The 12,175-nt window shown below is 43.2% G+C and overlaps 1 protein-coding gene across 28 annotated transcripts in view; it reads right to left on the reverse strand.

The window, feature by feature from the left end:
- The window catches only part of svila (supervillin a), a 58,537-nt gene that overhangs the window by 26,189 nt on the left and 20,173 nt on the right, over positions 1–12,175 (reverse strand). For 20 of the 28 annotated variants that reach the window (XM_086160658.1, XM_086160633.1, XM_086160654.1 and 17 more), the window contains 9 exons: positions 9,851–10,717; positions 8,599–8,766; positions 8,001–8,035; positions 4,938–5,002; positions 4,348–4,484; positions 3,556–3,651; positions 2,846–3,149; positions 1,772–1,837; positions 513–1,020 (listed from right to left, as the gene is read on the reverse strand). In XM_086160658.1, coding sequence (XP_086016784.1) covers positions 513–1,020; positions 1,772–1,837; positions 2,846–3,149; positions 3,556–3,651; positions 4,348–4,484; positions 4,938–5,002; positions 8,001–8,035; positions 8,599–8,766; positions 9,851–10,717 — 2,246 coding nt within the window. The remainder of the gene's footprint in view (positions 1–512; positions 1,021–1,771; positions 1,838–2,845; positions 3,150–3,555; positions 3,652–4,347; positions 4,485–4,937; positions 5,003–8,000; positions 8,036–8,598; positions 8,767–9,850; positions 10,718–12,175) is intronic. The other 8 variants (XM_086160659.1, XM_086160639.1, XM_086160660.1 and 5 more) reach the window with 6 other exon arrangements.

Consider the following 12,175-nt stretch of genomic DNA (forward strand, 5'->3'; position numbering starts at 1 on the left):
CTGCACTCTCAAAGCCTGTACTAACAGTCCAAATCACTCTCTCGCAAATATGGGCGGAAGCTCAGACACCAGAAATACAAACACTTTCACAGACAACACAAGCCAAGAATTATGACTGAATGACATTTAAAGATATGTAATCACATAGAAAACACTGCACTGGTGCAAAAACTTGTCATTTCAGAAAACCTAGGTGGCAAAACACACCTACAGCAGCTAAAAGCACTAAATTGCATTTTACTTTAAATCTTAAGAAAATGAATAACTCTGCTTAGAGCTGCAATACTGACAATACCCAGGTTTAGCATTATAGAGGTATGGTGAGCATACAAAAGAAAAAAAATGCTTATTTTCTTGTTGACATAAACAATATGACCATTGACATGTTTACTAGGTTTGTCAATCAATGGATTACTATCAAAGATAGTAATATGCTCAATAAACAAATCAGACAAAATGCTCACAGCAATTACTTTCAAACCACATGATTTGATTCTAAATATGCGCCTTACCTCCGCCGGCTGCCCTGCTCCTCTGGTTGTGAAAGTAGTTTACGTCCTCCTTCGAATAGCTCCTCTGCTCCTGCCTCTCCTGTAACAAGTGGCTCTCTGAAAAGTGCTGGGCCAGCTGCTGCTGCTGCTGCTGCTGCTGCTGCTGCTGCTGCTCCTGCTCTTCCTCCTCCCCTCTCTGTTTTCCAGTCAGGGATTGGGGCAGGGCTGCCTGTCTGACCGCTCCTTCAGGAGAAGGCAGCGTGCTCTTCCCTCCCCCTAGGGTCGCGCCTTCCTCCCTGGAGGGTACGGCCCGGCGCGGCTGCCTCTGACAGGGAACCGGGGGTTCTTGGGCCCTCCGTGCCTGCACGTCTGGGTAGGCGGTGGGCGGGGGAGCAGCGGCCTCGGCCCGGGCTGCCGCCTGGGTTATGTGAATGTCCCCTGCGTGGTCGGTGGAAACTGTGCCTCCGGCTCTCAGGGCGGAGGAGGAGGATGCAGCTGAGGAGGGGAAGTACCTTGTGCCATTCTGAAGCTGTTTCAACCAGGATGTAGAAAGAGTAAACACAAAGCAAAGAAGTGGGTCAGTCGAGAAACGACACGCACGCTCATATAAACACACTGAAGAGAGGGGAATCATGCTGACTAGTCACCGCCTGTCTAACTCATTCCACTTCCTGAAACTCAAAAGACAGCCTATCTCGCTGGCCAGGCCACATCACAAAGCCATGCCAGCAAGCCCCCCTCTCTCACACACACACACACACACACACACACACACACACACACACACATATATACACACAATATGGCCTGGGCTCCCATTACATTCAACACATGTGGACTGACCCGACACTTCAGCTGAGCGACAATCAAAGGGCAGCAGCTTAAATCCATGGAAAGTACAAAAAGGATGAGAAAGAAAAAAACACTCCTCCACTCCCGCAAAGCACGTGCCTTTGACAAAAAGACCCTTCCGCCCCACTTAGCGGTGATCAGACCGCTCAACTCTCCTCCACCGCGGACACACCCCATGTGTCTTTCAAGACCTCGGCCCCCGGGTGAAATACGACCGTCAGCATCATCGAGCGCCTCGTGAGTCACATCTGTGCAAGAAGCTGGCCGTGCACCATCCATTCAGGATGAAATCACACACCGTGGAGACGCACACACACATTTGCAGCGTGTGATGATAAACAGAAATGCGTGGTCATTTCTGAGAAGTTCTCGTGTCAGCCTTCAGCGTGTCACAGGCATCCGCAGTGGATTTATAAGAAGAACCTTACGTGGCGCTGCTCTATTGGACCCTCGCATAGGTCCTGCTTGTCCCTGCTGTCTATGTCGGAGGGCTCCTGGAGCGGAAACACGGACATGCTAATTCGTTCGGTTCACATATTTGTATTCTGGATCAGCAAGGGATATCGGGTATCGAACTATAGACATTACTGACATTAAGCTGAATACGGTTTATACATTCAGAGCTAAGAGTAGATCTTTATTTTGTATATTCCACCTGTATGCATGAATACATTTGTGGAGGGGCCTATCATTATGCCTACTTTATGACATATTCATTCACTATTATGTAATCTGAATCTAATTATACTGTGTGCATTTTTTCCCAGTTTTCAAGGAAATCGTTCTCTTGTTCTTCTCAGATCCGTCAATTGTCAGACCATAAAAGCATATAACCACCTTAGAAGGAATCATATAATACATTCAGCAGTTAAGGAAATGTGACACCATGACTCAGGGGTTTTAGCCTTGTATTTGTTTGATTGTATTCAGGGTTTTTTTTTCTTGACGTCTGGTTTTTGGAGACATGTTTGGAAAGGGGATTTGACCTCCAACCTGCATAAACTAAAACTATGACTGGCAGGTTTAGAAACGGAGGTTCACTGGAGACCGTAAACTGCCCAGATGTGTGAATGAGAATGAATGGTTGGATGTCTCTATATGCGGCTCTGTGATTGACCGGCATCTGGTCAAGGGGCCTAAATAGAAAAGGCACTATTATTTAACCCTCCTGTTGTCCTAATTTTCTGTATACACCCTGTGTCCAACACAGTGGCGGGTCATTTTGAGCCGAGGACAACAGGAGGGTTAATACTTGTGAAAATCTTCTGAGCTATATTTAAGTTCTCTCGCATGCAAAATAAATACTAGCACAGGAACACTGTGTTAACCCATTTTTGTTAGTTTTACCCCCCCTTCATCTTTCCCACCTCTTTTTCAAATTTCCTTTTCTAAACTGTCATATAAAATTCCACAACCTGAACTCCCCTCATGTTCTAAAAATTTGACAGCTTGAATTTGATTTGACGTCGCCTAGTACCAAACATTGATGCTCATTCCCCTACCTGCTCCAGATCTCCCAGGGTGATCGGTTGCGTCTGGTAGCGGCTGTTGTTCCTTCGCTGGCGCGTGTCACTCCGGGTGCGGGTGACCCTGGTGGGCGGCTGAGCCAACCGGTTGAACAGCGCCATCTTCTCTGATAGGCTGAGCGTGCACAGGTCGGGCTCCTCTGGATCCTTACTATGACTCTGCTCTTTTCTCTCCATTGTGGGTGATCGTTTAGAGGCCTGCGCCTGCCTGGTGTCCCCGGTCTCCGTCTCCTGTGGCTGCTCTCGGGCAGTGGTGGCGTGCTGCGAGGACGCCTGCAAACTGACAGGAGGATGAAACAGGAAAGACAAAAGAGATAATAAAAATTAATACCTCTGATCGGCTCATGCAAGCTAGTAAGTGGCATGCTGCGGGCAGATGAAGCGGTGAACGGATAACCGCGGTGGTGACATCCAGCGGGGTTTCCACACAGGACCGAACCACTGCACAAAACATGCACGGTAAGTTTGATCACACAACTACAGCATCCAATAGAATCCTGCAATTTCCTGCAGCCGCACAGGAGGGCACCAAAACATCAGAAAACACAGCGCTGTCACTTTTCACGTCATGGAAAACGCCGTTAGATCCGCCGTGAGAACAATACACCGGCGACGATCGCTCTTGTTAGTCACACACTTGGCGGGGTTGATGTGAGCGGCCCAGCACATGTTCACGCAGTGTGTACCTGTACGGTTGGAGGGAGCTGCACACGAGGGTGGGGCTTGAGACGCGCGCTACGGCGGTGTGAACACTTGCAGCCTGTGGCGCGTATGAGGGACTGCTACAGTGGACGAGGACGTACACACATGCACACACACATAGGTGATAGGGAGTACAGACAGTGTGAATAAAGATGACCCATAGGTGTCTCAGGAAACAAGCAATTTAAACTAAGAGTTGTTGGGATTTATTTTAATTTTACAGTGAGGGTATTTCACACTGGAATAAAATTTGATTTCATGAAAGCATAATAAATAACATTTCTTTCTTTCTTTTTTTTTTTTTTTTTAAATTTATCATCTTTCCCACTCAAACAAATCTTTTACACAATTGCACTATTGTCCAGTTAGAGGAACAAAAAATTCGAGCAGTTCAGCCAGTGGATCCCATTTTGGATTCTTCGCTTTCTATATCTCTGTCCTTCTCTATTTCTACTGCAACCGGTCGAAGTAGAAGACCGACATATATTGAGTTGGGATCCGTCCAAGGTTTTTGCCCCGTAAAGAGAAGTTTTTCCTTGCCACTGTTTCCAAGTGCTTGCTCATGGGGAAGGAAGGGTTGTGTTGGGTCCTTCTCAATCATTTTAAAGAATGTGGTCAAGACCTGCTCTGCGTTAAGTGTCGCATGACAACTGTTTCGTGATTTGGCGCTAAATAAATAAAATATGACTTGAGGCCCGCAGCCTGGATGCTCAGAGAAGGAATTTTCCTGGTTTCTCTCTCCGAACTCGACCAATTTTCATAAGTGGTAGACCTACGTGGCAGCGATGACCACCTCCTCGGTGGTGACAGGCTGAGTTCTGGATCGATCTTGCGTCCGTCTTAACCTTCTGTCCACGGCGGTATTCCTCGACCTTGGCTTTGGCGCACCAGAGCCGATGCTTTTCTCCAGCTCCTGAAAAATGCAACATCGGGCTCAGTTCCGAAAAAAACTGTTTATCCATTCCAGTTCGATAGGCCAAGTTTGACATCCTGTAAACTTTAGCTGTGGTACTTAATCCAATTTATGGTGTTTTCCAATTTACACCTGGGGATTATCAAAACAGGTAAAAGCCTGAGCCTTCAATTGATAATTTACATTGATGAAGATGATATCTTTGATCCGAGCAAAGATCTAACCATCCCCTCATTTGATGTGATCCACTGGTGCTATTTAGCCTCATGGTATTTCCTTTTTTCCCCTGATCGGGACCTGCTTGTCAGTGACAGGGAAGCGGATGGAAAAGTTGACCGTTTCTGTGATGACACTCACAGATGCTCACTCACAGCATGTCATCATAGCTGTAAAAAGGTTAAAATTAATTAAATTAAAAAATGCACCGTCAAGCAGGTGGAAAGTCACACTCACCCTGAAGAGAGAGCGCTTGGCTGCGACGCTCAGCTTAGCTCGTTCATCCAGCTTTTCTTCATCAGCTTCAGAGGAGAAAGAGGAGGGACAAAATCAGGAACTTGGCATGCTTATTTACGTTACATTTGTAAATCTGAAATGTTGATATCCATTTTTCCTAAAGTCATTCATACAACAATCACAAAGTACAAGACAATGTGGTCTATTTCACTGTTGTTTGTGTGGAAAACTAGTGTATTCCCCCTCATCAATTCACAAAAACAAAATCATGGGACCTGTGTCACTTATATAATACAGAATACATAATTCTCATAATCATGGAGCTGCGTATTCCTATTACTGTGATTCGCATCTGTTTAGAAAAGTAAAAAAAAAAACAAAATTCAGATTAACCAGATAAAAGGGACATTCTGGGCTTTAACCAGAAACTCAAAAGTTCAATAAGGGTAAAATGAGAAAATTCAATAAATTAAATATAATCCGTATTTAATTCTTTTTTACAATTTGGTGGGTCATTTTCTCAGACACACGATGACGCTCAATTCAAAATGAATAACTGTATTCGTAATTTTGGGAGAATTCTGTCCGGTCTGGTGTCTGCACGACAGTGAAAAAAAACAAATTAAATTTGCCATTAAGCCAAAAAGATAAATTTTTCTCCAACCCGTCACATAACACCTGTATACATGAAGCAATAGGCAAACCTTAGCTGATGTAATTTAATATTATAAAAATATACAATTTACTTGTTACATCAAAGCCTTTTTAAAAAGATTCACCGGTTAATCACACACACGCACGCACACACACACACAGACACGCACACATATAATTATCCACGTTATCATTGAGGTGATTTTTTTTTTTTGAACATTTATTTATTAGTTTATCTGACTGTTAATCACAATGTGTTTTAAATTTTAAGTAGAAAAAAACAACATTCTTCTGCATACAAATATTTACCACATGCTCTGTTCTATCATAAACTGGCTATGTGGAGTTGACACTGTGTGTGTGTGTGTGTGTGTGTGTGTGTGTGTGTGTGTGTGTCTGTGTGTCTGTGTGTATAAACATATGTTTGAGGTGTAATACTGTATCATGTCCACATCCACCTCAATCAATGTATGGGGTACTTGATCCTCCATTATCTCAAACGGCTGCAGGGGTATTATCTTCTTTATTTTGACTTACTGAACTTCGAAGTGAAAATTAGAAAATGATAATAAACTACCTATTCTTAGAATTTCATGAAATGAATGTATATCTTTTTGTACAATATATAAATTTTACTGTTTTTGGTCAATTGTCATCTTAACATCAAATTAATTGCAGCTCCAGAACTTATTAAAAAAAAAATCACATGAAAGTAGAGTTTGTAATATCAAGAATTATTGGGTCTTTAACTTTCAAAAGGATCATTATATTTGTGGATTGTGGTTAAGCTTTTGATTTACACTATTGTGTGCACTCTTTGTCTACTCCATTAGTCACCATTGCTGGCCGTCAGTTATGTAAATTTGCTGCCACACTTTGGGTCACTCTGAAAAATTACTATGTCAACTCATGTAACAAATTGCTTGAGAAGTGATTTTAATATGAACCCAATAAATAAATTCTTTGTTTTGCACACCCAAGAAATAAATAAATAAGACAAAAATACAATACATTTTCTATGATGTCCATAGGCAACTGCAAGTGTTTTTTTTTCTACAGATTTTTTTTCAATTATATGCTCCCATATCTTTTTAAAAACAAATGTTCAGCTGCTCACTTGATTTACCCTTCTTTCTACTTTACCATCAACAAACTAAGCAACAGCATCCCCATTAGTAAGCGTTCACAGACTCACATGACCAAGTTCCTTAAGTTGCTACAGCTGGGGGGCAAAGAGATTATCAACACTTATAGGCAACCTAAGTGCGTGGAGTCTGCAGGGCTAGACAGGTGAGAGCGTGCACATTCACACACATGCAACCACCCACATGCACCGCACAAGGAGATTACATCACCCAACAACTATTTGCTGCTGTGCCTGAGCTCCGCTCCTTTATAATCTGAGTGGTGGTGTTGGGGGGGTGGGGGGTGCAAAAATCTGTGTTTGCGTGCTCATAGTGTGCAGTGTGCAACAGTAATGGCCTTATGAAAACAATTCAACATGTTACTGTATAATTACCAAGATGTTGCAATGTAAGTTATTTTGTGTTTGGCATCCATGCTCACATCTGTTTGCAGAGTTGTGATATAAACCAGCTTCGTGGTCAGCTCTAACTGTAAAGCTGTAAATCACATCAGCAACCATCTCTTTTTTTAACCTTAATCAAATGTAATTTGCATCGAACCAAACTTTAAAGCGGGGATACTATGAGTAAGGACCAGTAGTTACCACTATAAATTTCCGCAATGTAACTTGAGTTTTTGACAAAATGCAGTTTCCAATAAAATATCCTTTTTACTTAACTTCCAGTTCTGTTTGGAATGATTGATTCATTCTGTATTTAAGACAACATACATGTCATGTTGAATATAGATAAATAAAAGCTCAAAAGAAATAATTCATCCTTTATTAATCCCTGTGGGGAAAATTCGTTCTCTGCAATTAACCCATCATGGATGAACCATGAGCTGCAGGTTTCCGTGCACCAGTGCCAGTGGAGCAGCCGGATAGACTAGGAGGAGCTGGGAATCGAACCAAGAATGTTTGGTTCACCACGCCGCCCCCAAATATACAAAACACACATTTTAAATAAATATAAGGATGAGGAGCAGCTGTTGTAATCATGTATGTACTCGATCATGTAAATGATGGAACGTGTCAGAAATAAAAACTATAGATAAAAACTATAAAATATAAATTAGAAAAAAAAAAAGATCAGATATTAAAAATACACCAAACATTTTGAAGGACACTATCTGGAACTAGTTTTAAAATACATGAAATGTCAACTTTCATAACAGTAAAACTAATTAACATCTGAGGATTCATTTGAATACTCAAATACTTTTGTCTGCATTTTTTTTTCTAACAATACTGATTAGATTATAATTATTTAAAAAAAAGCTTACCTTCAGAGGATGCAAGGTCTGAAATAACACAAGACCTGTGAAAAAGAAGCAGGGGGAAACAAATTACAAATCCGCAAATCCTGCGAGTCACGTCCCGAAAAGCAAACAATCTTAAAAAAAGCACAACAGGGTCGAGGAAAACGGGAGATTTGGGGTGGTAAAGATGTAGATTGCGCTTGCAATGAGACAGCAAATATTAGAGAGAGGGAATGAAAAGCAGAAAAAAAAAACAAAAACGGAAAGCATACTAAGCTGGAGAATTAGACGGCATTATGGAGGTTCCACAGTCTAAGGGAGTCACTACCAACAAATACCGATTCATGCTTTCTCGGCACGGTCACATGTGATCACTGTTGGTCCAGGCCCTTAGTAGAGGGACCTTTGGCCTTTAAGCCTCCCTGCCTGCTAACATTGTGAACGTAAGGGGCAAATTGAATGTGTATGTGTGTGTGCACACGTACAATTATTCTGCTCATGCAACTCATTGCTAAATGCAAAATCTATAAATGAATGAAATCACTTCAGCATGCGGGAGCAGATGGGTCTCAGCATTCCCCCCCCCCACTCAGCCATGCTTTCCTCAAGTACATAAGAGTACCTATCAGTCTCCTGGCGCTCGGCAGATGTGATGGGCTGCGTCCTAAACCTCTCTGAGGTCTTTCTACTCTCCCCCGGGTAGATATACTGCCGCGGCCTTCGCGGCCTGTCCCTCTCCCCTCTCCAAGGGGGTTCATAGCTCACTAGTGACCCATCCCCCTCCAGCCCACTGGAGGGCCCAAAGAGAAGAAGGAGCGAAAGAATGCAAGGAAGAGAGAAAATACAGCGTGTGAGGAAGAGAAAAAGTGGGACAGGTGGCAAATTGAAGATAATCAAAACAGAGACATAGGTTTTACCAGTTAATCATAGTCTGTAGTTTTGGATTAAGACTGAGAACAACTTCATGCCTGGATATTAGTGTTCAAAAGACAACCGGGCTTGCATATCCTCAGTCACTCCGTTAACAGCTTTACGGTTAAAACAAGGGCAACTGGACGCTGGTAGTTTTCCCAAAATGCAAAACCTTTCGTCCAACGGTGTTCACGGTTGGACTGACAGCGGCAAGTCTCAGAACTGCTATATCAAAGTTAATGTTGAAGTCAATTAAAGCGACATTCATTTGTTAAAAGGCCAGTTATCGATGCTTTTATGAGTTGACGTCAACACCCGTCCCCAGACGGCTTGCCGACTCCAACAACAGGCAATACACTATTTTAACATAGTGGCCGTCTCTTCAGTTATTCTGCTACTTTCGTGCGTGAGTGTGTGTCCACCGACCCGTCTTGTGTCCCTCTTTTCAGACTCACCTATTACACATGAATTGCCATGAGGTGGTCAATTAAATCAGCAATCATAATGTTTTATTTTGAAATTACTTAATAGAGGTATTTCCTGACTGGTTTAAAAAAATGCCTGTGGAAAAATGGACCAGATGCCCAAAAATGTTTGCCACAGTGCACAAACATTTGCGTTTCTTGGACGGGCGACCTTAATGCGCAAATTGGTTAACGCCCAAGCTCAATACTGACGTTTTTGAAATGAACAAGGTCTTAGCCAGAAGCGGGGAATCCTCCTCCATCCTATATTGAGTCCAGCTACCCTTGATTCACCTCTTCTGGGAAAAGAGCCTTTTTCATTTGCTACTCAGACACATCATAGCGCAAATTAAGGGCAAAAAGCAATCATAGCGGGGTGGTTTTAGGCAATTAGTAACTCTGATCGCTGTGCATTTAATTCAAACTTGTTAGTGGGTCAGCAGCTAACAAGCATTAGCAAGATCCATGGCAGTGGCGGCAAAATGGTTTTCCACCTACAGCTCGGCTCTGCGGCTGCTGGGAGGGGTGCTGGTGCTCTCCAAGTAGGAGTGCCTGAGCTGAGCTACAGACACCTGGCTGTCCTGGTGACTCTCCTGGTTAGCGAAAGCCTCCCTGAGCCCCTCCTGATCCGCGGGCGGACGGCGCCGGCCCCTGCGACTGGGCTCGGGTGCATCCGTCGGACCTGACGCCGAGTGGTTCCCCGCCGTGCTCGCAGTGGTGGAGCTTCCTGGGCTGGCATGCACTGCTCTGGGTTGGATGTGAGCGGCGGACACCCCTTTGTGGATGTATATGGCGTTTTCCCTCTCTCTGGACCTGCCCTCGGATGAAAGAGTACGAGGAGGATGGGCTGTGTGCTCTGTGCGTCCAGGGGCCTCGGCGTGTTCTTCCCATCTACTTCTGCTTCTTTGTCCCGCTTTTGGAGGATCCTCCATCTCTGCAGGCATCCTGGATGGGCGGAGCTCCGCCTCCCACCGTCCTCTTGGATCCTCGGTGCTCCTTTCCCTGCGGCGGATCTCTGAGGGCAGCACCGCCTTCCTGCTCCTCAGGAGACCCTCTGTCTTCACACTGTCCGGCTGCTCGCGTTCTTCCTGCTGTGCAGCTCTGGCCTGAGCACCGGAGGTCATGGACAGGTAACCGGGGTGAGCGCACATCTCATCTTGCAGCCCAGGATGGGCGCCCTGAGCCTGGTGGTGGTGGTGGTGAGAGTAGACCTGCTGGGGAACCGCTGGGTCTGTGTTGTAGTGAGCACAGGAGTGGGACTGGTGCGGGAATTGTCTCGGGTGTACTGGGGATTCTGTGACATTTCCCAACTCTGGGTTCTGGTGGCGACCTTCCTCCCTGGCAAGCCTCTCCCTAACTCTGATTCTTCAGGGAGAAAAGAGGCTAGTTAACATTTGCGCAACATCGTATTGGTTTAATCAATCAATAAAAGAAAAAGCCGAGTGCTTTATCGACACTCAATTAGCATGACCAGAGAATTTGTTATTAGGATGAGTTTCCAGATTTCAACCTTTTTTGATTAATATCAGCAATTACACTGCAGATAAGCGCCTTACCTACAGAGCAAGGACAGTGGATGTATTGCCATAATTTAATGAGGGCAAGCCAGGGTTGTGATTTTGCGATTTGCTCTAAAAATGATGCTGTGGTCCCATTATTAAATGATGACAATTGTGCAACATGTTTAGATAATATATAATGTAGTTACAGCATGTTATGATACATCCTGAAGCCAATCACACACTGTAACCCTAATTGGTTATACCAACTCAGTGTCACAGCATATCATTAAAAGAAATACATGGGTTCATTAACCCTAATTTTCACTGCGAGGATTCTCCCTCTGGTTTATTTTCTAACCAACTTTAATTTTCCTAGTCATATATTTATTTCTTGGTCTCATACGTCTTTGGATTTTAATATTGACTAGTCCAGCATGCAGGCTCACTGGAACAGAAATGGAGAAAAAATGGTTTTTTTATTTATTCATAAAAAAAAAATTCTTATACCTAACATATTATATATTTCTCTGTGAGCGGATCCCTAAACTCTCTATGAATCATACAGAATGGAGTCATTGACCTTTTTCTGTAAGCGAGCACTAGTTTTGTTATATCGAACCTTTTGTGCGATGAAGCAAATGAACCAGAAATGCAAAATAATATCCCTATTTAAGTAGAAGGGGCCACACGTAGATACAGAGATAGAGCAGGGTTAAGACACTATTGCATAGAAACTCCGAATGTGCTGCCCTCCGGTGCACAAAAGTGACCGCACTTCAAGATATAAAATTTCAAAGGCAAAAGTACCCAGTCGAAAACATAACCGGCCAGGAACATATGAGCAAAGACAAATGGAGGCAATCTTCAGTTTTCTGGCTAATTAAAACAAATCCCCTTCAAAACATTTGATGTCACTATTGAAAATAAAAAATGCACTCCAAGGTAGAAAATCTCCTGAGCGCTGACATAAAGGTTATTGCTAATGATTATTTTCACTTCAAATTTAGTGCTTTCGTATTAACATTTCTTCTTGGTTCAATTACTGAATATGAAATTCAACTTTGCACTGGCACAATTCAATACGGATTAAAAATGATGCAAAGACCTTAATGAGAGCTCAACATAGGAAGGATGGACATATTAAAACGGCAAATGTTAGAAATTTAGTGAAATTTATGGTCATGGAGAAAAAGTTAAATGGAAAAATTTTATGGCTTTGTGTCTGTTTTTTTTTTTCTTGAATCACATTCAGTATGTTCAAGAGTAACAGTCTTCCAAATGGAGATTCAATTTCAAACAAAAAGAGGAATTTGGTAAAGTG

The sequence above is a fragment of the Fistularia commersonii genome, chromosome 15 (assembly GCF_037954325.1).
Source record: "Fistularia commersonii isolate RoL2024-O1a breed Wild chromosome 15, RoL_Fcom_v1.0, whole genome shotgun sequence".
Taxonomy (NCBI): Eukaryota; Metazoa; Chordata; class Actinopteri; order Syngnathiformes; family Fistulariidae; genus Fistularia; species Fistularia commersonii.